Source organism: Loxodonta africana, chromosome 3 (assembly GCF_030014295.1).
Source record: "Loxodonta africana isolate mLoxAfr1 chromosome 3, mLoxAfr1.hap2, whole genome shotgun sequence".
Classification (NCBI taxonomy): Eukaryota; Metazoa; Chordata; class Mammalia; order Proboscidea; family Elephantidae; genus Loxodonta; species Loxodonta africana.
Window position 1 is genome coordinate 120,308,478 of NC_087344.1, and position 26,217 is coordinate 120,334,694.

Sequence of the window (26,217 nt, forward strand, 5' to 3'; positions counted from 1 at the left end):
ACTTGGAGAATCTTGGAGGGAAAAAAAGTCCCTTGTGCCTTGCTTTCACTTGTTTTTTCAAAAGCAAATAACTGCAGATGTGAGGAAAGGGTCAGGGAGAAAGGGGTGCTTCTACTGAAAACGCCTGTTTCCCTGGGCTCCTGCAGGCCTGGAAGGGTTCTGAATGTTTCTTTGTGCCTAGTGGTGCAAGGAATGCCTGAAAGGAAAGCCTGTGTGCTTGCCAGAGATGGCAAAGAGGAATGCATCAGGAGCACCAGCAGGAGGCCCCAAAGCAAGGGCTGGGTGGAAGATGGAGGAGTACACCTCAGGATCAACAGCCCCGGGAAGAACCAGGACCAGAGGACCGGTAACCAGTTGCCACCCAGTCAGTCCTGACTCAGGGCAACCCCTTCTGTATCAGAGTAGAACTATGTTCCATAGGGTTTTCAGTGGCCGATTTTTTAGAAGTAGATTGCCAGGCCTCCCTTCCGAGTTACCTCTGGGTGGACTCCAACCTCCAACCTTTTAGTTAACAGGTGAATGTATTAACTGTTTGCACCATCCAAGCTCCAGGACTGGAGGAAGGGCAAGGAAAACCCTTGCAGTGGGAGAATAGCCGTGATATGGACACTGAACTTTGAACTATACAATCAAAGCCATCAGAAATCACTAGATTGGACTATGAAAACCCAGACTCCATTGAGTTTTCACTCTGAAGTGGAAACAGGCATTTCATGAGCTAGGCTGGGTTCACATAGATAAGCTTCCATCAGAATCTCAAGCCTTGTGACTGCCGTAACTGTGAAATAACATCCCTGCTCCTCACACAGACACGTAATTGCCACAGCCCTTTTTCCCCTAAAGGAATGCAAATGCTACAGACCCCTTTGGCACTCTCCCAGGGTTGTCACCTACGTTTTCAAAATCCAGGCTATTCAGGATGGAAAAGTGATGCACTTCTAAACCATCTTCCTAATATTGGAGAAATGAGGACCTTCTGTGCTGACAATGAAACCACTTAATTATATAAGCCTTTTTTTTTTTCACTGCAAAAAAAGCCTCTAAGTAATGAACTAGAATGCTACACCTTCTTCACTGAATCAACCAAATTAATAAACCTTTATCAAAGGTTTACTATGCTCAAAGAACTGTGAGACTCCAAAAGACATCCACCAGTCTTCACAACACTGCATGACATGGCAGACGTTTTATTTTCCTCAAAGAAAGGAATGTTGCTGTGTTAATTAAGTCATCCAGAAGGGCAAATTACTGCTACAAAAAAAAAAAAAAAAAATGAGTTTTACTAGGTAAAGTGAATGGAGAACTCACACTCATTGTCTTCTACCCATTTGTTGAAATCTTTTTGCAAGCACCGTTAACTCACCAACTGAGTCATCCGATGAGGTTTTAGGTACTCAGCCTGACCACTAAATGCTAAGTGTATCCAAGGAAATGTTAAATGTTCCTTGTTCATGTTCTCCTCTGATTGATTAGCCAAGGAGTCAAGGCCACATTACCAAGCCTGACTCACTGAAGCCTCCTGTGCATGTTCTGAGACTCACTAAGAACAAGCAGCAAACATTGGCAGATACTAGACTGTAGCAAGACTCAGCACTGGAGGAGTTGTTGTTAGTTGCCCTGGAGTTGTTTCCAACTCATGGTGACCCCATGTGTACAGAGCAGAACTGCTCCATAGGGTTTTCAAGTTTGTGGCATTTTGGAAGCTGATTGCCAGGCTTGTCTTCCGAGGTGCCTCTGGGTGGGTTTGAACCACCAGTCTTTCAGCTAGTAGTCAAGAGCTTGACCATTTGAACTGCTCAGGGACTCCCACTAGAGAGGACAGAACCCAAAAACCTTGTGTTTGTATCCAAGTTCTGAGTGTCCTTAGGCCAGTACCTTAGCTTCTGAGTTTCTGCTTCCTTTTTAAGATGGCAAAATAATACCTATTCTTTGTCCATCTCAAATTTGAGCAGCCAGTAAGGTGATACACTGTTAACTGTTCTCTTAATTGGAGGCATGAACAGTAGAGATGTATCCCTAAGGAAATGAACTTTCCAGGCAATTAAATAGGTCAAAATCCCCACCTCCTACCTTCAAAATACTGACTTCAACTACCTAATAACAATATTAAAATTAATGTATACTGGTGACTTACTATGTTCCAGATACTATGCTGTCTTTATACATATTGAGGAGCCCGGGATGCACAGTGGTTAAGTGCTCGGCTGCTAACCAAAAGGTCAGTGGTTCGAACACACCAGCCACTCCATGGGAGAAAGATGTGGCAGTCCGCTTCTGTAAAGATTTACAGCCTTGGAAACACTGTGGAGCAGTTCTATTCTGCCCTAGAGGGTTGACATGAGTCGGAATTGACTCGACAGCAAGGGGTTTGGTTTTGGTTTTTTAATACATATTATTTCATTTAATCCTCACATCACTCATCAGTACTCATGTTCTTCCCCACTTTATACATGACAAAATTCAAGCTCAGAGACATTAAGTAACTTGCCCAAGGTTACACAGTTAACAGTGACAGAATTGGGACTCAGATCCAAGTCTCTTGGACTTCGGAACACATACTCTAAAAACGTCTATAGATATGTAAGTCATGAGGCCAAATGTAGGTGAGGTGGGGGAAGTAGGTGCAGGGGAGTGTAGCGGGTGAAAGAAGAGCGTGCCATAATTGTTTGAGTAAGTGCCTCAATTTTCTGTTTCACTTTGTTTCCATATCCAGCTATTGATGTCTAAAAACAAAGAAAAAATATTAAGACATCAAATGAATAACAGCAAAACAGCCTGAGGGTCCCAGCCTGCATGAGCCATGTCTCTCCCGACTGTATGAAATTCCCTATGAAAACCAATACAGAAAACAATTTGCATCCATAAAAATATCCTGAACTATAATTGAGCCCCCAAAGGACACTGATTTCAGACTATACCCTGCATCTTTTACCAAGAAAGTGTATCATGAGCACCTTTTTTGTGAGCATTACTAAAACTTTTTCAGAGGGCCAAGGGCAGCAAGGAGCAAGTGTTTGAGACTGTGATGCAGGGTGGATAGCAGGAACATTGTGCTACTGAGATTTTCTTTGTGGTTTGGGTGGAGAACCTCAACTACATATTGATACCAAACACTAGCTTAGTGTGGAGGGGTTATGTAGCTTTTAAAGACTGCTTAAACTTCCCTATTAATAAATATACTCTCTCACAGCTATATTAAATTTTTCCATTAGGTATGTATTCCTTTGGGTGAATTTTATTATATCATTTGGAAGATATTTATTGAGTTTCTGCTATATATCAGCAAAGTGATAGGCCTGTGTATACAAAGCCAACAGGTAGCACATGCAGTGGCAGAGACATAGGTGATGAAGAGAATGATTGAAAGGGAGAGGTCAGGAGGGGAAATCAGAGCTGAGTGCTGAAGGATAAAAAGAAATTGTCCAAGTGTTGAGTGGGAGGAAAGTTGAGTTGGAACCACAGCAAGGAAGGAAATGGCATGTGCATGAGAGAGCCTCAGAAGGAAGCGGGGTAGAAGGTGGTGAGAGGCACAGCTGCAGTTGGAAGCAAAGCCCAGATCATGAAAGACTGCAAACTCCAGGCTAAGAAATACGAACTTCATCTTGTAGCAACCAGGAGCCCTCAGGGCCTTTACTTAGCAACCTGACATCAGGGAGAGACTTCAGATAGAGAGCTCTGCAGCGGAGAGAAGGAGCCTAGGCTGCAGCAGGAGCCCAGTCAGGAGGTGTGTTAGTCAGGGCTGTCGGGAGAAACAGAACCAGTAGAGTATATATATGCCAGTTGCCATCAAGTTGACTCTGACTCATGGCAACCCCATGTGTGTAGAACTGTGTTCTAGGGTTTTCAGTGGCTGGTTTTTTTGGAAGTAGATCACCAGGCCTTTCTTCCCAGATGCTTGGGTGGACTCAGACCTCCAACATTTTCAGTTAGCAACAGAGCACATTAACCATTTGCACCATGCAGGGACACCATATATATATAGAGAGAGAGAGAGAGAGGAGCCCTGGTGGCACAGTGGTTAAGAGCTACAGCTGCTAACCAAAAGGCTGGCAGTTCGAACCCACCAGCCACTCCTTAAAATCCTATGGGGTAGTTCTACTCTGTCCTATAGGGTTGCTATGAGTTGGAATTGACTCAAAGGCAACGGGTAGGTGGTACAGCTAGAGAGAGAAAGACATGTTTTAGGGAACTGGCTCACAATTTTAGGGGCTAGCGAGCCCAAAATCCATAGGCCACATGGCAGGCTGGAACCTCTAGCAGGATATCTGTGTTACAATCCTGAGACAGAATTGCTTTTCCCCAGGAAACCTCAGTTTTTGCTCTTAAGACTTATAACTGATTGGATGAGGCCCAGCCACATTATTGAGGGTAATCTCTTTGACTTAGAGTCAGCTAATTGTTAATCACGTCTACGAAATACCTTCACAGCAACGTCTTATCCAGTGTTTGACTAAACTCAGCACCATCCTGATGGGGTGAGGAATAAAGAGTTCCTGAACTAAGGCAGTGGCAGCAGAGATGGAGAAGAAGAAACAGATCCAAGAGATTGTTAGGAGATAGAATCAACAGGACATAAAGATCCCTTGTGTGTACAGGTGGATGTGAAATTTAACATGACTCCAAAGTGGCTGGTTTAGACAAGGTAAATGGAGGTGCCATTCAAAGAAATAAGAAATATGGAGAAGAAATAGGTTTCAGGGAAGAGATGAAGAGTTCAGTTTTAAACATACTAAGAAGGCGATACTTGTGGAACATCCATGTGCCGATGCCTTTAAACAAGAGGTTATAGTTATCAATATATCTTGCACCCAAAATACAACTTCGGGCTATAAACACAGGTGAGGGGTTTACCAGGACATAAATGGTAGTTGGAGTGATGTCTGTGCGAGAGATCACCCATGATTTTAGGTAGAGGAAAGCTGAGGAGATCTGCAGTCTTAAAATACCCGTGCTGAACACAGAGGAGGAGACAACAGAGAGGAAAGGACATCAAGAGCAAAGGGTATTACATAAGGCAGGAAAGGAGAGAGTTTTCAACTACCCCAGGGAGGCTAAGTAAAAAATGTAATAAAAATTGTCTGTTGGATTTGGCACCTAAAGAGTTATTGGTGACCTTGGTGAGAGCCTTTTCAGTGGATTAAGGAGTCTTCAGGAGGTAGGAAATGAGAATATGCACAGACTACCCTTTCAAGAAACTTGACTCTGAGAGAAAAGGATACTTTAGGACAGTATCCAAAGGGAAGGAAAGATCAAAGCCAGAATATTTTTTAAAGCATGAGAGAGTTAAGCATGTTTGTATAAAGAGAGAGGAAGTACAGATATTAAGGTATTTAAGCTGCATTAGTTTAAATCCCGGCTCTCCCCTGTACTGGCTGTGTGACCCTGGGCAACATCCCCACACTGCTCTTCCTTAGTTCCCTCGCCTATAATGTGGAAATAACGATAGTACTTCCTCAGAGGGTTGATGTGGAGATTAAATTAAAAAGTTAACCCATATAACAGTGCTTTTACTAAATACTCAACAAGCATTAGCTACCATTGTAACTATTGTATGGTGAGTGAGGAAAGAGAACCAATGGAAATGAAGAGGCTCCTCAGAAAAGGGGACTAGGATGGAATCAGAAATGAATTGGAACAAGGAAAGGACACACAGAAGATGGGGAAGCCATGACAGACATTAAGAGTTTGAGTAAGTTCCTGGTTGTATTTCCTCGTTATTCTCTGTTATAATTTAACATTCACCTGTGGAGCGGTGTTTCCCCTAGAGCAGCTGTGGTTGGCAATAATCTGCAGAGAATGTGTTCCTTAAGGCCTTGAGCCTAAACCAACCTGTAGGCTGCCATTCCTGTCATTGGCACAATCCTGCAGCTGCTTACACAACCTGGATTTTACTGTAAGAGACCAGTTTTTGACTTGATGAATGAATCAGGGTAACAAGCCAGTGATGAAGGGGATAGTGACTGTTTTGGCTCTCCAAAATGTAACATTCACAAGGCATTTCTCTTCCATTTTGCTCCAGGCTCTGAACCAAGGGTGTCAGAGAAGTTTTTTGTTTTTTTTTTTTTTTAAAACTGCGAATGAAATATGTCTAAACAAACCATCAGGTAGTCAAGATGATGGAAAGCTCTTTCCCCCTGAAACAGAGTACAGCTCTTTTCTGTAACATGACTTATGTTCCTGTGACCCAGTTGATGACATATGTTCCTATGACCCCATTGATAGTTTTTCTTACATTGTCTGTGGTACTGACTCTGAAGGAGATGTTCCTCATGGTTCTGCCATGCTACGAGGAATGCTTTCTACTCCTAAATGGATCGCCATGTTAGTGCCACACATCCGCCCACCAGTGCCAGCCCAGCTACCTCAGTTAAAGTGGAAGGAACCTATAGAGTCTAATTACATATTTCCCTGTTTGGAATAACTTTTATAGTAAGTGAATGGAAGTTGATGTAGGCAGAGCAGTCTTCAGCTTGGTCTGGGTAGAGCTGTTGAGGCAATCCCTGAGTCAGCCCCTCATTCTAACATCTGGTGTTGAGAAAGGAAGAGAATGTTAAACAGTGAGAAGCCTGGCCAATCCAGCTGGCATTCTCCTGGGGTCTGCCCTGGGAACTCATCACATTCTGCTCCATCTCTGCAGCTGACCGTTTGCTTCAAAGCGATGATGGCAATTAATTGGAGAGTGGTTTTTCCTAAATTTCCCCTTTTCTTTATGCAGCGCCTAGCAGGATTCCTGGCACTTAGTAGGCATTCAGTATAGGTCTTTTGAGTGAAGGAATTGGGTGGAAGATGATGAAGGTTCCAGTAAAGTCCCTGTCTCGAAATTCCCCAAGCTCAGTTGTGATAGAGACCCACTGTAAGAAATAAATATATTAACTTGCCTTCCCCTAATAACCGCCTCACAGCCGCAACATTAAGAGCAGAGGTTTGAGGCTAAACCATGTATCTTGGCCATTTTTAAGAGCCATCTCTAAGAAGCTTTTCCTCTGGATGGGTCCTGAAAGATCAGTATGGGGTCCTTATAATGCCTTTTTGCCCCCCCCAAAAAAGAAAAAAAAATGACTTTTGTTAAATTTTCTTATGTAAAGTAGCACATGGCTTCTATTCCGCATCAAATTCCAGACCACCACAATGTAGCTGGCATGGATGCCAGGAATCAAAATTAAGATAAAAACAAATAGCTAAAAAACCATTAAGTTGATAGTACTAATTCTGAATGTCATTATCCTTCAAAGAAGGGAGCATAGACTGAAGTTGATGGTTAAGTGTCATAAGGATGGAAGAGCAAACAGTGGCTGAATTATGCATCCATTGCTCTAGTAAATGCTACAGAGACTGTTAAAAAAATGTTTTTCAGTAGTCCTGTCTCTCTAGGAGCTTATCATATGAGAAGGCAAGAACTCATGCTTATAAAAAAAACTTAGAACCAATACAAGACAGTGTAGAATTAACAGACAAAGGAACTATTCAGTGAGTGTTACCAGGGACAAGAAGAAAAGGAAAGCGCCGTGGCTAGATGGTCAGAAGCCCCTTCCTGGAGAACCCGAGACCAGAGAGGAGCCCCAGGGAACAGATGGGGTCTCCTAAGTTTCAGAGCAGGCTGAGGAGAGAAGGATTCTAAGAAGGGACATTGCAAGCAGAGAACGAATCACAGCAGTAGGGATATGTCCCTAACAGTCCAGGAACAGGAAGGAGACGGGCCAGATCATGGAAGACCTGGATGCAAAGGAATGATGTGATTAAAGTGATGTTGACTAAGGACAAGTCCAAGGGTGATGAGCAGGACAGGCAAGGAGGCAGTGAAGGTCTTCGTAAGACTGGGTCAACATCTATTCTGTCAAAACTTCCACTATTTTTAGTCTAGCCCTGCCCTGCAGAGCCACACAGAACAAATCAGCTTTTCTTTCAACCACAGTAAAAGTCCAAAAAAACAAACCTGTTGCCATCAAGTTGATTCTGACTCACAGTAACCCTGTAAGGGCAGAGTAGGGCTGCCCCACAGGGTTTCCGAGGCTGTAATCTTTACAGAAGCAGACTGCCACACCGTTCTCCCATGGAGCGGCTGGTAGGTTGGAACTCCCGACCCTTCCGTTATCAGCCGAGCACTTAACCGCTGTGCCACCGGGGCTCCTTTCTGCCATAGTAGTCATTCAAATATTTGAAGAGATGAATATCTTTTCTGGAAATCCTGGTTGTATAGTGGTTAGAGCTACGGCTGCTAACCAAAAGGTCGGCAGTTTGAATCCACCAGGCACTCCTTGGAAACCATATGGGGCAGTTCCTACTCTGTCCTGTAGAGTTGCTGAGTCGGAATTGACTGGAGGGCAATGGGTTTGGTTTGGTTTTTTTATAGCTTTTCTATGAGTCATATCTTCATTCAATTAAAAACAGCCAATTTTAACAAAAGTTTATTACTTTACTTGCTAGGTTTTAAGCTCCGTGAGAGAACAACTCACTCTTCATTTTGTGTCCCCTGTACTTAAATACAGGGCCCAGTTCGTATGGGTTCTGCGTATTTACCTCTGGAATGAATGAATAAATTCTACTCATATCATCTCCCACTCTCTCAAGTCTGTTTGTATACATGTAGCCAAAATCTCTCTTAAAAGAGAGTGGCCAGGATTTTTTTTTAATATAATGGTTTTTGTTGTTATCGTTGTTGTTTTCATTTTATGGAAACAGTACATCTTCATTCTAGAAAACATGGATCAACAACCAAGAAAAAAAAAACCACTCATAGTGATAAATTCACAGGAGTAAGTACTACTAAGATTTTGATGTATTTCTTAACTTTTTCAGTTTTTTTCTATGCTTATATTAAAAATATACATTTTTCGTCATAACAAAATCATGCAATTTTAAAACCTACTTTTGGTATATATCAAAATATCGTAGGCGTCTTTCAGAAGTAGTAAACACGCACATACTATGTCAATTTGTAATTTTTTTTTTTTTTTTGGTAATTCAACTGAAATAGAAAAGCACAGAAATCATAAATGTTCAGCTTAGTGATTTTTTTGTAAGTGAACACACTCATCTTACCAACGCCCAGATCAAGAAATCGAACATGACTAATACCCCAGAAACCTCCTTTGTGCTCTCTCCTAATCCGTGCCCTCTCCAAGAGTTGCCATAGACATTTTTGAACTCTGTGTAAATGGAATCACACAGTATGTGTTCTTCTGTATCTGTCTTCTCTCAATACATAATTTAATGAAGTTACAATATTCCATTGTATTGCTATGTTGTAAATTATTCAGTTTATTTCTTTTGCTGTGCATTATTCTGCTTCTAATTCTTGCTTTCATTAACCGTGCTGTAATGAATACCTGTGTAACTGCAACAATTTTTCCCCCTTAGGATAAACTCATAGACATGAAAACTTTTAAGCCTTTGGACATATATTATCAAATTGACCTTTAGAAATGTTGTACTAATTTTATATCCCTATTATGGTGTATAAGACTCCCAGTTTCCATGGCGTGGCCCAAAATTGAACACAAAACTTCAGTTATATGCCAACTAACGCCTACTATAAATGTCCCTACCTGTCTTACATATCCTCACTTTCTTTTATTATAAATGAATAGACTACAAGCACAGATATTCTCTAAATTCTCTGACAAAGGTAAAAACATAGAATGGTAGCACTGGTAATGACCTTGGAATTTATCTAGTCCTTTTTTAAATAAGCTTATTTTCAGACGAGAATACAGAAGCCCAAAGAGGTGAAATGTCAGAGCAGAAAGATTTTCAATGAAAACCAAACTAAAAAACCACAGACAGAAAAAATGCTGCAAAGAATAAAACAAAATGTGTTTCGGGGAGTGGGCCGATGGGAGGGTTTTTTTTTTTTTTTCCTAAATCATTTAAATCTTCGATAAACCAGTTGCCATCCAGTTGATTCCAAATCATGGCACACCCACGTGTGTCAGAATAGAATTGTGCTCATAGGGTTTTCAGTGGCTGATTTTTCAGAAGTGAACACCACACCTTTCTTCGGAGGTGACTCTGGGTGGACTGGAGCCTCCAACCTTTTGGTTAGCAGCTGAACACGTTAACTGTTTGTACCACCCAGGAGTTCTTAAATCTTTGATAAGGAGCATGTATTTCTTAAAAAATTATTTTCTTTAAAAGAAGGAATAGATAGAAAGGAAATGCTAAGGTTATAAATTTCTTGTTATATTCATTTAATACATGCCTAAGATCCCAGAAACTTAGATCTGGGAATGGATTGCAAAATAAGAAAAAAATGATTTGATGTATTTAAGAATTTGGAAAAGGCAGAACACTCTAGACCAATCAATTCTAAAAGTTCAGCAAATCAAATGCACAGCCTGACAGAAGCAACTCCAGTCTATAAGCTTGACAAAAACAAAAATATATTCTTGGTGACTTGGGGCCTCTAAGTGTAGAAACGAAGGACAGGTTCCTTAATGGTGTTTCCTCTTGAGCAGTCTGGACATCCTGGCCCTGGCTTGGAGATGGGTCAGGGTGGAGGATGATACGGGCTGCAGGAACTCACTCAGCATCGTGGGGTAGAGGTGTTCAGGAACCATCACCATGGTACCTGCCATTTCCTCTTACCTGAGACCTGAACCTTTCTGGTCTTCTGTCCAGGTAAGAGTTATATTTGTGCAATTAAGATTCAGAGTCTTGTCTTAAGGAGTCATTTCACATGTCTTGCTATGACCCTGGACCCTGGTGGGTTCTGGCTAAATGAATTGCAGGATCAGACCATTAGAGTTGTCAGAGCAGAGACGTGAAATGACATCCCTCAAGTCTCACAATTAAGAAGTGGTGGGGCCTGATACCAAAAAACCGAACCTGTTGCCGTTGAGTTGATTCCAACTCATAGCAACTCTATAGGACAGAGTAGAACTGCCACATAGAGTTTCCAAGGAGTGTCTGGTGGATTCAAATTCCTGACCTTTTGGTTAGCAGACCTATCTATTAACCACTATGCCACCAGGGTTTCCCGTGGGGCCTGATAGGAGTGTCAGATTTAACAAATAATAATACAGGATGCCTAGTTATATTTGAATTTTAGATAAACTGTAGCTTGTTTTCTAGTATAAGTATGTCCTGTGCAATATTTAACTGGGTGTCTTACATTTTATCTGCCATCCCTACGGGGCCATGATCAAAGCCCAGCTCCCAGTGACCACTCTGACTGAAGACTATACAATGTTTTTCTGAACTGCAAGTCGTGATTTCCAGCAAAAAGGACCAGACTGGCCTTATATATGAGAGACTGTAGAGCTCAGTGATTACCAGGGCACAGTTGGCCCTTGGGCACAGTTTTTTCACCTGTAAAATAGGGTACAAATAACACCTAGTTCAAAGAGTTGTATAAAGATGAAATGAGCTATTACAGGACACACAGAACAGATATTTATTAGATAAAATATTAAGCAAAGAACACTGCAAACCAGATACCTTTATCTGAACATGTTTGGTCTCTGAACTATCCCATTCGTGTAAAATATGCAACAGTTCCTCTCCTAGTCTCTCCTGATTGATGCTGAGAAAACAAAGGCTTCCCTTCATGTGATGGCCCTGCTTTTGATTAGGCAATGAGCATTTTCATTAATCATAATAACAAATATTCATCATGATAGAGCCATTGTCTCAGTATTGCTGTTCACCATCAGCCCCTGAGTCATGGGGACTCCATGCACAATGGAATGAAGCAATTGATGCCTTCTCCTGCTCCTGCTCCGTTCCCGTGACTGATTGCACATTGGACCATTGTGATCCACAGGACTTTCACTGGCTGATTTTTGAAAGTAGATATCCAAGCCTTTCTTCCTAGTCTGTTTTAGTCTGGAAGCTCCACTGAAACCCATTCAGCATCGTAGCAACATGCAGGCCTCTACTGACAGATGGATAATAGCTATGCATGAGGTACATTGACTGGGAATCAAACCTGTATCCCCTGCATGGAAGGCAAGACATCTACCACTGAACCACTGCTGCCTCTACCTCAGCATTATTACATTGTAAATAAAGACCAACATAGGCCTCCTGCAGTGACCACTGAGGGTTCGTAACAATTTACCTTCTTTCATTATCTAGTCTAGAAGTTTGTAGATCAGGCTAATCATCAAAATCACCTGGGGACTTTTCTGAAGCTCTTTTTTTTTTATCATGAAAATTTTTCAAGCATACAGCAAAGCTGAGAGAATTTTAAGTGAACACTTGTATAACCACTACCTTGATCCTACTATCCAAAACTAATAACGATGTTGTCTTTGGAGATAAAGTTCTTTCTTGATGTTTCCAGTCAGGGAAAGTAAGTTCCCAACAATAGCCTGCTGAAAGCCTGGTGATGTGGCTCACCCAGGTGCAGAATGTTGAAAGTGACTCATGGACCCAGATTGGTTGGGGATCATTCCTAGGGCACAGCCAGTTCATGGTCTCTGGTATAATAACTTTTCTCTGAAAGGAATCACTCAATCACAAAAGCTTGAATCCAGCCTAGGGAGAAATATTTCAAGAAATATTTTTAAACAAATCTGAAAATTGTCTAAAAATAAGATAGTTTGATTTGTGAGAAACATTTTATACTCTCACAAGCTGTAACTGTGAAGATTGTCTGTCTTTAAAGGATGTTAAAAGAATACCACAGTATAAAAATGCTGTGTTTAATCTTTGTAACATCATGAAATGTTAGAACTCGGAGGAGCTTTGAAGATCACCAAGACTAGCTGCCTCGTTTTCCATATAATTGTGATGCTTATGGAGTGTTTTACTGTGCCAGCTACTATTTACATGTGCCAGGCAATCCCATTTTGTCCTCACAACCAATAGGTGTTATGATTATCTTCATGTTGTAATTGAAGAGGTTGAAGCTCAGAGAGGATATGTGACTTGATCTAAGTCATCTAGCCAGATAGAGAAAGATCTGAAATGTGAACCTGGAACTCGAGTCCTTTGGTCCTGTGTTCCTGTTATGTGAAAGGAAATAGAGTTGCCACATTTGTAGAGCCACAGAGCTCCCAGGCATTGGCTCTATTTAACAATTGTCTGTGACACCATGCAAGTCCCTGTGGGAATTCCTAAGTAAATAAAGCCATTTTTTCTACTCTTTGTGAGCTTCAGCCTGGCAGAAGAAGGGATTGGAGACAAACTGTGTCCTGGAAGCCAGGAGAGGAGAGAGTCTCAAAATGCTTGTCAGTGGTGTTAAATGCTACTAAAAATGCAAAGATACTAAAGACTAGAAAAAGGCCATTAAATAATACAACAATTATACAATCGCTGTTGAACTTTTAAAAATCAATTTTAGAGAGTGACGTCAGATATTTTATAAGGCAGTAGGAAGTCAATAAATGAAGAAGACATGGGCACAGGCAGTGCTAACACTACTAACCTCATGTGTGTCAGACTAGAACTGTGTTCCATAGGGTGTTCAACGAATAATTTTTCAGAGGTAGATCTCTATAGGCCTTTTTTCCAAGGTGCCTTTGGTGGATTCCAAATTCCAATCTTTTGGTTAGTGGTCAAGCCATTTGCACCATTCAGGGACTCCAAAAATCTCAGCCTTATGTTCTTCTTTTCCACATTTTTCTGTGTTGGCAAAGGTAATTATGCATTCTTTTTAATGACTCTTCCCTTCCCTCTCCCCTCCCCTCTTCCCCCGCTTGAGTAGGATCCCCTCGCAGTGCTCCTGCAGTAGTGTGTGTGGGCCCCACTCATAGCCTTGTGTAAAGGATTGAACTGTGTCCCCCAAAAATGGATGTCAGCTTGACTAGGCCATGATTCCCAGTATTATGTGATTGTCCACTATTTTGTCATCTGATGTAATTTCCCTATGTGTTGTAAATCCTACCTCTAGGATGTAAATGAGGCAGGATTAGAGGCGGTTATGTTAATGAGGCCAGACTATCTATAAGATTAGGTTGTATCTTGAGTCAATCTCTTTTGAGATATAAAAGAGAGAAGCTAGCAGAGAGACAGGGGAGCCTCATGCCACCAAGACAGCAGCGCCCAGAACAGAGCGTGTCACTTGGACCTGGGGTCCCTGTGCTCAGAAGCTCCTAGACCAGGGGAACATTGATGGCAGGAACCTTCCCACAGAGCCAATAGAGAGAGAAAGCCTTCCCCTGGAGCTGGTGCCCTAAATTAGTACTTCTAGCCTCCTAGATTGTGGGAGAATAAATTTCTCTTTGTTAAAGCCGTCCACCTGAGGTATTTCTGTTATAGCAGCACTAGATAACTAAGACATCCTGTTACACTGCTGTGATGGTGTGTTCACTTACCCATCCCCACCATTAGACTGTGACTTCTTTGATGAAAAAGACTAAGCCTCTGATTCTTTTTACTCCCCTTGCTTAGACAGTGTCTGACCCATACTAGCTGCCCAACAGATGTTTGTCAAATGAATGGCTGTATTAATAGGCCTTGTGCTCAATTCCAGGTTGCATGCTGCAGTTAACAAGATATAATAAAATGTCAGCGAGGACCATTAAAACGTGCTGTTGCCATTACATTTTAAAACTAAAAGTGTAATAGAAATTTAAGTGTATGCCTTGGTTTGTATTTGGGATTTGGCTAATTATCTGTCTGACATCTTTATTTCTTTGGGCTTTTTTTCTGACATGTTACAGAATGTGCTATAACACCAGCTTTGCCATTTCATTCTTTTTTCCTGAGGCCAAGTTTTCTGCAGAAGGAGCCCTGGTGCCACAATGGTTAAGTGCTCAGCTGCTAACCAAAATGTTAGTGGTTTGAACCCACCCAGCAACTCTTAGGGAGAAAGACCTGGCATCTGCTTCCATAAAGATCACAGCCAAGAAAACTCTATGGGGCAGTTTCACTGTGTCACATGGGGTTGTTATGAATCAGAATAGACTCAACAGCACCTAACAACAACAACAACAATGAATCCAGGAGCTGTCTCTTGAGAGAGGATTGCTCACCCTGAGATAATCCTTAAGCCTTAAGCCATGAACCAAAAATATCCCCTGAAGTCTTTTTTTAAAACCAAACAGTAGTTTAGCTTAACTAGTAAAGAATGTCTGCCTTGAGTGTTGTGCCCTTTTAAGCTCTGTCTATACAGGATCAGGATCCAACTGACAACAGCAACTTGAAAGATGGGAAACTTAGTGGTCAGTGAGTTTATGTTAATGGGGGAGGAACAACTCGGAAAAAGAGGGTGAGGATAGTTGCACAACTGGAAGAATGTAATCAGCGTCACTGAATTGCACATGTAGAAACAGTTGAGATGGTGTATGTTCTATGTATATTCTCAACAACAAAAATAAAATAAATTATTTTAAAAAAAGAAAAGAAAGAGAAAGAAGATGGCCCCAGTAAACAAAAAGCAGACTGAGAGGTGACCAGGTGCGCAGGCCCAGGTGATGGAGATTGTTTCACTTCTATCTCAAAAACACCAGGTACCTTTCAAGGTTCACCCTTTAGCCAAAAACTAGGCAGGTCTATAGGACAAACAATAACACCTGTGAGGAACGTGCTTCGTAGTTCAATCATGTATACGAGACTAAATGGGCACACCAGCTCAAAAGCAAAGACAAGAAGGCAGGAAGGTACTGGAACACTGGACAAATGGAAACAGGGAACCCAGGGTAGAGAAGGGGAGAGTGTTGACACATAGCAGGGTTGGCAATCAATGTCACAACCAGTTAATACACAACAACTTGTATATTAATTGTTTAATGAGAAACTAATTTGCTCTGTAAACTTTCACCTAAAGCACAAAAATAAAGAAGTAAATAAAAAAGAAACAACAACAACAAAAAGCACCAGGTACCAAAGAGAATGCCCAGGTGAGGATACAGAGTTAGGTTCCCTGGGCTGTCAGTTTGCTTGCTGTCTCATTTCCCTTCTGGGGCAGCGCTGTCAGGGGCTGTCACGGGCTTTAGGGGAAAATGATACACTGAGCTGTGAAGTGAAAGTTCACAGTATTTGCACTTTTCGCAATATAGTACCTTTGGCCCCACATGGAAAAAAATTTTAAATTACATCTGAAGTTGAGAATAAAAATTTCTTATCTTTTTTCAAAGTGTTGACAGACCCCTCCAAAATGGAATCTCATATTCCAGACTCTCTCTGTGAATCACAGCACACTGTATAGTGTATAGGCTTGTCCAGTAATGATACACTTAAAAATCAGTGCAGTGACAGTAAGTGTTACAGCTCCTTGTCTGTAATCAGTCGTCTTGTCACAGAGAGCACAGCCTACTCATTCTGATATGTGGCTCCTCAAAAGACTTTTTTCCGTGGAACACGTTATCCCAAAGGGCTATCAAGGCCCCATTGTTTTTTATTTAAAAGTTATGAGTTAAGACGTGGAAGACATGTTGACCAAAAACTTGTTGCCATCGAGTCGATTTCGACTCCCAGCAGCCCTATAGGACAGAGTAGAACTGCCCCATAGGGTTTCCAAGGCTGTAATCTTTACAACAGCAGAGGAGCAGCTGGTGGGTTCAAACAGCTGACCTTTCAGTTGGCGGTCGAGCGCTTTAACTATTGAGCCACCAGGGCTCCTTACTTAAGTGACAGTATATGAAAATTTATATTTCCACCGGCAGTTTCTGTGCCTTTACTGCAGTGATAAAATCACTTTGTTCTCCAGTTTGGAGCCAAGGGAAGAATCAAGCCATTGTGTAGGTTACTTAACATTCCATGGGGCTTGCACCATTTGGCCAAAGAATGCTAAGGATTTGCAGCTGCTGCTCCCACGAAAGGTTTCTAACTGGGGCTGCGTCTGCTGTTTAACACACAGCTGTTGTTAATTTCAGCTAAAGCTTTTTAATTGCCTTTGTGTTGAGATTTATTAAATATCATGTTAGAGAAACAAAAGCTATAATAGTCATATTAGTAGGATGCTAAAGGAAGAAAATAATAAGAACAAAGCATTTTTACCTTGTAAGCCAAATCTGAAAGTATCCTTTCCACATGACCCACTTCTGGCCATCCCAGGAACAGAGCTTCCAGGTAAAGCCGTCCACAGAAGCCCTCCTGGCCTCTTCAGGAGCTCAGCAGCCCACTCTCCTTTGTCATTTATCTAGAAGCACTTCCCCTCAGTGGCCTTCTCTTGTGTCCACGCTTTCCATTTCTATTGTATCAGCAGACAGGAGTCATAGTGCTTGGAGCAAATGCAGCATGAGCTGGCAATTGGGTTCTCCTTCTAAGTGGCCTGCATTATTTTTGCAAGCCTCTGAAATTGCTGTTTTTCTATTAGATCTGGCCCATCCATGACAATACTCTGAGGGGTCTGAGCCCACTCCATTTGGCTCAGAGCAGCTGTCCCAATTAGCAGAAGATAGAAAACGTGGACTTTTCCTGGATTTTCTGCCACGGCAAAGAAGGGAAATGAGAGCCCTTCTCCTTCCTCTTCCATTTATGAAGTCGTGTGGCATAATCTGCTTTTAAATTAAGGTATATATATTAAGACACATATTTTTATGTACAGTAAAACGCATAGAAGTTAAGCATCCATTTAAACGAGCTTTGACAAAATGCATACAACCATGTACCAGTTCTAGCTGCCGTCGAGTTGATCCTGACTCATGGAGACACAGGTGTGTCATAGTAGAACTGTGCTCTGTAGGGTTTTCAGTGGCTGATTTTTCAGAAGTAGATCTCCAGGCCTTTCTTTCAAGGAGCCTCTGGGTGGACTCAAACCTCCAACCTTTCAGTTAGCAGTGGAGTGCATTAACCGTTTGTATCGCCTAGGGATTCCACACCCATGTAACTAACACCTAAATCAAGATATAGAATATTGCCATCATCCCTGAAAGTTCGTTCCCTCAGGTCTCTTTCCTATCAGGATCCCCACTGCCACCACCAGAAGCAACCATTGCTCCGATTTCCATCACTATAGTTTTGCCCTTTGTTGAACTTCATATAAATGGAATTATACAGTATGTATCCTAACTTCTTTTGCTCATCATATTGTTTTTGAGATTTATTCATGATAGTGTGTGTATCAGTAGCTCATTCCTTACTATTGGTAAGTAGTAATACATTGTATGGATACACCACACTTTCTTTTATCCGTTCTCCTGTTGATTAACATTTGGGTTGTTTCCAAATGGAGGCTATTATGAGTAAAGCTGCTATGAACATCTTTGTACAAGTCTTTTTTGAACATATTTTTTGTTTTTCTTGGGTAAATACCTAGGAATGAAATTTCTGAGTCATAGGGTGGGTGCCTGTTTAAGTTATTAGAAATTTTTGCTTTCCAAAGTGGTTGTACACTCTCACTAGCCACGTATGAGAGTTCCAGTTGCTCCAGTCTTCACTAAACTTGGTGTTGTGTCTTTTTAATTTGGTTATTCTAGTAAGTGTAGAATGGGATCTCATTGAGGTTTTAATTTGTATTTCCCTGATAATTAATAATGTTGAGCACCTTTTAATATGTTTATTAGCCATTTCTTTGTCATCTTTGGTGAAGTGTCTGCTCAAGTCTTTGCTGCTTTTTTAATGATTGCTTATGTTTTACTATTTTTTTTTATGTTTTACTATTGATTTGCAGAAATCGTTATGTTCTGCATACTGGTCCTTTATCATATACATCTATTGCAAATATTTTCTTCCAGTATGTGGCTTGTCTTCTTATTTTCCTAATATCTTGTGGTAAGAAGAAGTTGTAATTTTAATGAAGTCCAATTTGTCGGTTTTGTATTTCGTGATAACTGCTGGAAATTTCATTTTTAGGATTTTCAAAGTCTCTGTTCTCAGCCATTTCAAATGAGTGTTTTCTTGTGATTAAGCCTTCTCCTGGTGGCTGTTTCTAGGGAAACTCACTTAAAGGCCAGAAATATTCTTCAGGTATTTTTAGATGCAAAAGTGACTTTTCCCATTGTTAACAAAAATACGAATTGCTTTTTGGAGGATTTTTCTTTTCTTCAGAGGAGTCTGTACTAAGCAACTCCCAAGCATTTCTATACCTACCAATATGCCCTAGGGGAACTCCAGCTCTTATGCACCAGCAGAAGCATACAGAAAAGTCTAGAGCAAATGTTTGTGAGCGCAAAAAACTGAAACCACCTAATGTGTGTCAGCAGAAGAATGGACAGATAAACTGTGCTGTTTTCGTACAATGGAATACTACATAACAGTGAAAAAACAAGAGTTTTGCTACATACATCCACATGGATGAATCACAAAAATACAATGATGTGAACATACAAGTCAAAGAAGACTACATAAGATTTATTCCATTACGTATGAAGTTCAAAAACAACAGAACTAAACAATATACTATCTAGGGATAAAAAATCCGTTGCCATTCGGTAAATTCCGACTTGATAAATAGATGAGTGATAAACTAGTAAGAAAAGCAAAGTAATAATTAATCCCAAATTTAGGATAGGAGTTTCCCTCTAGAGGTTAGGATAGAGGCACCACCAAGTTGAGGTCCAAAGGTATCTACCAAAAAACCAAAGCCATTGCCATCGAGTCATTCCAACTGATAGCGATCCTATAGGACAGAATAGAACTGCTCCATAGAGTTTCCAAAGAGCTCCTGGTAGATTCGAACTGCCAGCCTTTTGGTTAGCAGCTGTAGCACTTAACCACTACACCACAGGGTTTCTGATATGTCTATTGTGCTGACAATATTCTGTTTCATAAGTCAGGTAAGAGATATAAGGGGTTGCTTTTACTTTTAGTCTTCAAATTTTTACCCATATGTTTTGGGAACTCTTTTGTATGCATGATATATTTTAGGATTTAATTAGAAGAAAGGAAGGAAAGATTGGAGGGAGGGAGGGAAGAGGGAAGTGAAAAGAGGGGAAAGAAGACTGTACCTAAAGCTGTCCTTCAGGAGGAAAATTGCCAACTATCCCAAGAAAAGAATTTGAATATGAAGAGAGGCAAACCCAGAAAATTGCAGAGTAAGCCTTAAATCTTCACAACCATACTAAAACTTCGAAGATCCCTGAGTGGCAAATAACGGTTTGCAGTCAGCTAGTAACCAAAAGCTTGACAGTTTGAACCCACCCAGAGGCACCATGGAAGAAACAGGCCTAATGACAGCAAAGATTACACCCAAGAAACCCTATGGAGCAGTTCTCCTCTGTAACATATGAGGTCTACTGAGTCACAAATGAAGAACAAAATCAACAACATACTGAAACCTCATTCAAATTTTGCACTTTAATGTTAAATATTTGCTTTGAACAGGAAACTCTTGGTTCTTCAGGCATTATGTGCAAACACAGTGCTCAGTGCTGTGAGGCCCACAGAGAAGAGTCCAGGGCAGAATGTCTAGGAGAGGGAGATGGAGACCAAGGGTGAGACTGGCGGAGTGCACTAGCTGCTGTCTAAACCACACACGCCAACAAAGCAGAGGGAAGAGGTTTTATTCCTGCCCAAAGGAGCTGGGAAAGCTTCATGAAGGGGGAAACATTTGAGTAAGGCCTAACGGATGAAGAGGATTTTTACAATTAGAAAAGAGAAGAGGGGAGGGAGGGCCTTCTGGGCCCAGGACCAGGAAGAGCAAAAGCACAGGATCCTGGACAAGTATGCCTTGATTGAGGGATAGTATGGTTAGACATGACAGTGTTGGGTGGGAGGAGAAGAAATGGGGGAAAACAAGGTAGTAGAGGTAAAATAGAACTAGAGTCTGGATGTCAAAATGCCACCGTACAGAGTTTGGATTTTATTCTGTGGGGAATGGGAAGCCACTGAATGCTTTGAGCTGGGGAGTGACATGCTTTTCCAGCAAATCATCCTGCTAGCAAGTCTGTCAGAGCCTCACTCACTCCCCGTGCAGAGGTGGAGGGACTGCACACCCTAGGCAGAGATCAGGAGGCCCTGAACCGTCGCCCTGCAGGGGACAGAGAAGAGGGAATGCCTCGGACAGCCAGATTGGAATCCTAGGTTTGCCACTGTGATAGTTAATTTTATGCGTCAAATTGGCTAGGATGTGGTGCCCAGTTGTTTGGTGCAACACTAGTCTAGATGTTGTTATGAATATATTTACATGTGAATAGTATTTAAATCAGTTGAACTTAAGGTCAGCAGATTATTATCTATAATGTAAGTGGGCCTCATGCAATCAGCTGAAGACCTTAAGAGCAAAAACTGAAGTTTCCCACGGGAGAAGGAATTCTGTTTCAAGACTGTAAATAGTCAAGACTGTCTGAGTTTCCAGCCTGTCATCTGACCTAGGGATTTTGGACTTACCAGCCCATACAATCATGTGAGCCAATGCATATATATATATATATACATATATATATATATGAATTGGTTCTGTTTCTCTAGAGAACCCCAAAACAGCCACTTACTAGCTATGCAGTCTAAGTCAATTGAATTAACAATAATAACAGTGCCTACCTCTTAAATTTATTTTAAATTAATACCCATAAATGCTTAGAATAGTGATCGGAACAGTAAGCACTTAGCGAAGGTTAGCAATTATTATTTTCAAATGTAAAATCAGTGAGACTTAGCAACTGGTTGAACTTGGGAACCAAGGGGAAATAATTAAAGATGTTCCTCAAAGGAATGTGGCAAATACTCAGAATTGTTAACGGTAGCTAGAAAACAACAGAAAACCCCTTAGAAGCAAGGATGGCAAGACTTCCTCTGACGTACTTTGGACATGCAATCAGGAAGGATCAGTCCCTGGAGAAGGACATCATGCTTGGTAAAGCAGAGGGTCAGTGAAAAAGAGGAAAACCCTCAATGAGATGGATTGACACAGTGGCTGCAACAATGGGCTCAAGCATAAACAACAATTGTGAGGATGGCTCAGGACCAGGCAGTTTTTTGTTCTGTTGTACATAAGGTCACTGTGAGTAGGAACTGACTGGGTGGTACCTAACAACAGAACACAATAAGGAAAAATTGAGGAATAGTCTACAAAAATAGCCAACCTATAATCTTCAAAAGTGTCGAGGAAACACTAACTGTTCCATACTGAATGATACCAGAAGAGCATGACAACCAAAGACAATGTGTCATTTTGAACTTGCTTCATTGGCCTCAGAGGACGTTATTGTGACAATTCAACTGAAATTTGAATGGATGTGGTTATATAGAAGAATGTGTTTGCTTCTTTGTAGAAAATAACACTGAAGTGCCCTGGGGTGATGAAACATCAGATCAGCAACTTACTTCTAAAATGTTCAGAAAGTTTTTAGTGATGTACTTACAACTCTTCTGTAAGTTTGCAATTGTTTCAGAATGAAACCATTTATTTTAAAAAGTAACCACTGGGAGGGGCGGGGCCAAGACGGCAAAGTAGTCAAAGGCTTCCAGTGAACCCTCTTACAACAAAGACCAGAAAAACAAGTGAAAAGATTACATTTATGACAAGCAAGAAGCCCTGAACATCAAAGGCAAAGTTAGAAAACGGACTGAGTGGCAGGGGGAGGGAGAGATGGTTCAGAAGCGGAGAGGAGTTGCCAGTCCAGAATCACTGGGATCCCTCAGGCATCATTCCCGGGAGCAGCTATGGTGGGCTGGTGGTAGTGTTTGGCCACACTTTTCTCAGGAAGAAACATCCAGCTGCACAGCCTACTCATACTTCCAGAACCAGAGAACGGTGCTCTCGGCAAAAGCTAAGTACTTGCGTATATTTTACTGTGCCGCCTGCCCTGAAGCCAGCTTCAGTGGCTGTCAATTTCCCTGGGCCTGAGATAGGTCCTGTTGCTCAACCTGAGCCATTCTCCTGGCCTTGGAGAAGGAATAAATTCACAACTGGGAAAAAGATAATCAGCCAGCTCCACTAACCTGGGGAGCTCAGGACAGAAGCGGCTCCTGTCCAGGCATAAATCGTCCATGGACTTTGAATACCTTTCCCCTCTGGATGGATCTGTGTGGGCCTATTTCAGGAGAATAGGCCCTTGCTGGCAGACTACAACTGTTTCAGCTGTGCGGTGGAGAGGTGGGTGTTTGATGTTTGACACAGCTTTACCTGTTAAACAGGGTCCTCACCTACCCACATCAGGGGCCTAGGGACTGGTGGCTCCATTCAGGTCACCCAGCCACCCACAACAGGGGTCCAAGGATAACTGATACCTCTGAGTCCTTACAACCAAATGCATTGGGTGCCCAAGATCCGTCTGCAGAACCCACCCACCTGTGTGCTCTAGGGAACAGGGACACGCTTTCCTCAAAAAACTTGGGGTACGGTTGTCAGCCCCTGCCTTGAATGGATAAATAAATTATGGTATATTCATACAATGGAATACTACGCATTGATAAAGAACAATGATGAATCCGTGCAACATTTCATAACATGAAGGAATCTGGAAGGCATATGCTGGGTGAAATTAGTCAGTTGCAAAAGGACAAATATTGTGTGAGACCACTGTTATAAGAACTCGAAAAATAGTTTAAACAGAGAAGAAAATATTCTTTGATGGTTATGTGAGCAGGGGGGCAGGGAAGAAGAGGGGTTTTCACTAATTAGACAGTAAATAAGAACTATTTTAGGTGAAGGGAAAGATAACACACAATACAGGAGAGGTCAGCACAGCTGGACTAAACCAAAAGCAAAGAAGTTTCCTGAATAAACTGAACTCTTCGAAGGCCAGCATAGCAGGGGCAGGGGCTTGGGGACCATGGTTTTAGGGGACATCTATGTCAATTGGCATAATAAAATCTATTAAGAAAACATTTTGCATCCCACTTTGGAGAATGGCATCTGGGGTCTTAAACGCTATCAAGCGGCCATCTAAGATGCATCAATTGATCTCAAACCATCTGGAGCAAGGGAGAATGAAGAACACCAAAGACACAAGGTAATTATGAGCCCAAGAGACAGAAAGGGCCACATAAACCAGAGACTACATCAGCCTGAGACCAGAAGAACTAGATGGTGCCTGGCTACAACTGATGACACCCCTGACAGGGAACACAACAGCGAACCCCTGAGGGAGCAGGAGAGCAGTGGGATGCAGACCCCAAATTCTTGTAAAAAGACCAGACTTAATGGTCTGACTGAGACTAGAAGGACCCTAGAGGTCATGGTCCCCAGACCTTCTGTTAGCACAAGACAGGAACCATTCCCAAAGCCAACTGTTCAGACAGGGATTGGACTGGACTATGGGAGAGAAAATGATACTGGTGAAGAGTGAGCTCCTTAGATCAAGTAGACACATGAGACTGTGTGGGCAGCTCCTGTCTGGAGAAGAGATGAAAGGGTAGAGGGGGGCAGAAGCTGGCCAAATGGACATGAAAATAGAGAGTAGAGGGAAGGAGTGTGCTGTCTTATTAGAGGGAGAGCAACTAAGAGTATATAACAAGGTGTATATAAGTTTTTGTATGAGAGACTGACTTGGTTTGTCAACTTTCACTTAAAGTACAATAAAATTTTTTTATAAAAAAAACCACAAAAAATAAGTAAATAGACAAACAAATATATAACTGGGTAATCTTGGAAAAAAAAAATTGCTAGTATTTGTAGAGCACTCTATGTATCAGGTACTGTGGTCTGTGCTTTGCACATGACCTGGATGAGTGAATTCAGTTCCCTCTGACTTGCATCCCTATGAAGGTGGAGTCCTATGCCCCTCCTCTTGCCCCATAGGAGCCTGGACTCCTCCCACTACACCACCATGTAGTAACAACCTGCTGTTTTTCTGTAACACCCACACCCCGCCCCCCATAGACAGTACACTCTTTGAAACCAAGGACTCTATCTCATTCTCCTTTATATCCATAGCTTTCAGCACAGCTCCTTGTATACAGCAAGTAATCAATATGTGCTTGGTAAGTGAAGCAATGAGGTGTGCTCACCACAGTGAGTAGTCAAAAATAAGGCACCAGGTTTGGGATGCGTGACTGATAACATGACTTCTTTTCAAGGTGGCCCTGGCTCTGGCAAAGGCACGCAGTGTGCAAAGCTGGTGGAAAAATATGGATTTACACATCTCTCAACTGGTGAGCTTCTGCGTAATGAGCTATCATCAGAATCTGAAAGAAGCAAATTGATCAGAGACATCATGGAACGAGGAGAACTGGTACCCACGGTAAGCAACATGACCTGCCCTACACAGCTGCCTTCCCTGGCTGGGGAGATATTTTGGTGTTTTTTTTTTTTTTTTTTGTAATTAGTTTAAGTTGTTGGAACAAGGAAACCCAAAGGCTCAATAACTATGCTTCATTTCTCTCTTATTTAAAAATCCAGAGGCAGGCAGGAGGTCCGAAGCAAATAGTACCTCTACCCTACTGCCCAGGTTCCTCTATCTTGCTCTCTGCTGACCTCTCAAGTGTTACCCTCACCAAAATGGTGGAAGCTGACTCACCGCCACTACGTCCACATTCCAGCCTCAGGAAGGGGAAAGGAGAGAGGAAATGGACATCACACGATTTCTCTTTAAGGAAGTGACCCAGAAATTACACACATCACTTTTGCTTGCGTTCCACATTTGGCCACACCTAACTGCAAGGGGAGCTGGGAAATACAGTCTCTCTCTGAGCAGCTAGGTGCCCTGTTAAAACGTGGGGAGTGAGGGCAGAGGCGTGACTGAAGTATGGCAGGTAGGGCGCCACTTGAGGAGGGGCACTAACGAGCAGTTTCTATTGGCCATTGCCTCTTCCATCCCCCGCTGTGAGAGATCATGCAGCAATTTAAAACTAATTGCCATAGGCGCTGTTTTCTGTAGATAGGCCCCTGTGTGAGGGGGTGTGCTGTTAATAAATGGAGAAGAAATGGATAATGGGGAACAACTAACAGGTGGAGGGGGGATTTCAGCTTCCCCAAAACTTCTTACACGTGCTCTTTGATAACCGCTTTTAACAAGGCACCACACTCTTGGTTTTATTTAGAAATAACCCTTGAACAATTCCAAATAACCTTGAGATAAGTCCTTTCTTAGGAACATGTTTATCACTAAGAGACAGGGAACAACATGAAAGAGCTCTGGAATCTGAAGGTGGGAGGAAGTTGGGGAAAGTTCCAATAGAGATCAAATGGGGGCATCAGATACAAAAATGGCCTGTTTCACAGTTTTCTGCAGAATGGGCCCCAATGTTAGAGTTAAAAGTCTTCAAAGAAGAGGTGAGTGTGGTACAGCAGAGCTTGGAATTGAAAACCCCCAGAAAATAGAAAATTATAATATTCGTATCTACTTCTGGGAAGCGTGAGAGCATTATCTTGAAATTTGGTATCTTCCTTAAATAGGTAAATAAAGAGTATCACTTCTGTATACCTTCTTTCTTTTACCAAGGCACCATCCATCTCTGAGAAGCTGATGTCATTAGTACCAAAAATTATTTATGATGTTCCTGTCT

General features: G+C 41.8%; 1 protein-coding gene across 1 annotated transcript in view; it reads left to right on the top strand.

The window, feature by feature from the left end:
- AK5 (adenylate kinase 5) overlaps window positions 1-26,217 on the top strand; it is a 318,482-nt gene that overhangs the window by 250,324 nt on the left and 41,941 nt on the right. The window contains exon 11 of the mRNA XM_010591179.2: window positions 24,790-24,953. Within this exon, the coding sequence (XP_010589481.1) occupies window positions 24,790-24,953 (164 nt within the window). The remainder of the gene's footprint in view (window positions 1-24,789; window positions 24,954-26,217) is intronic.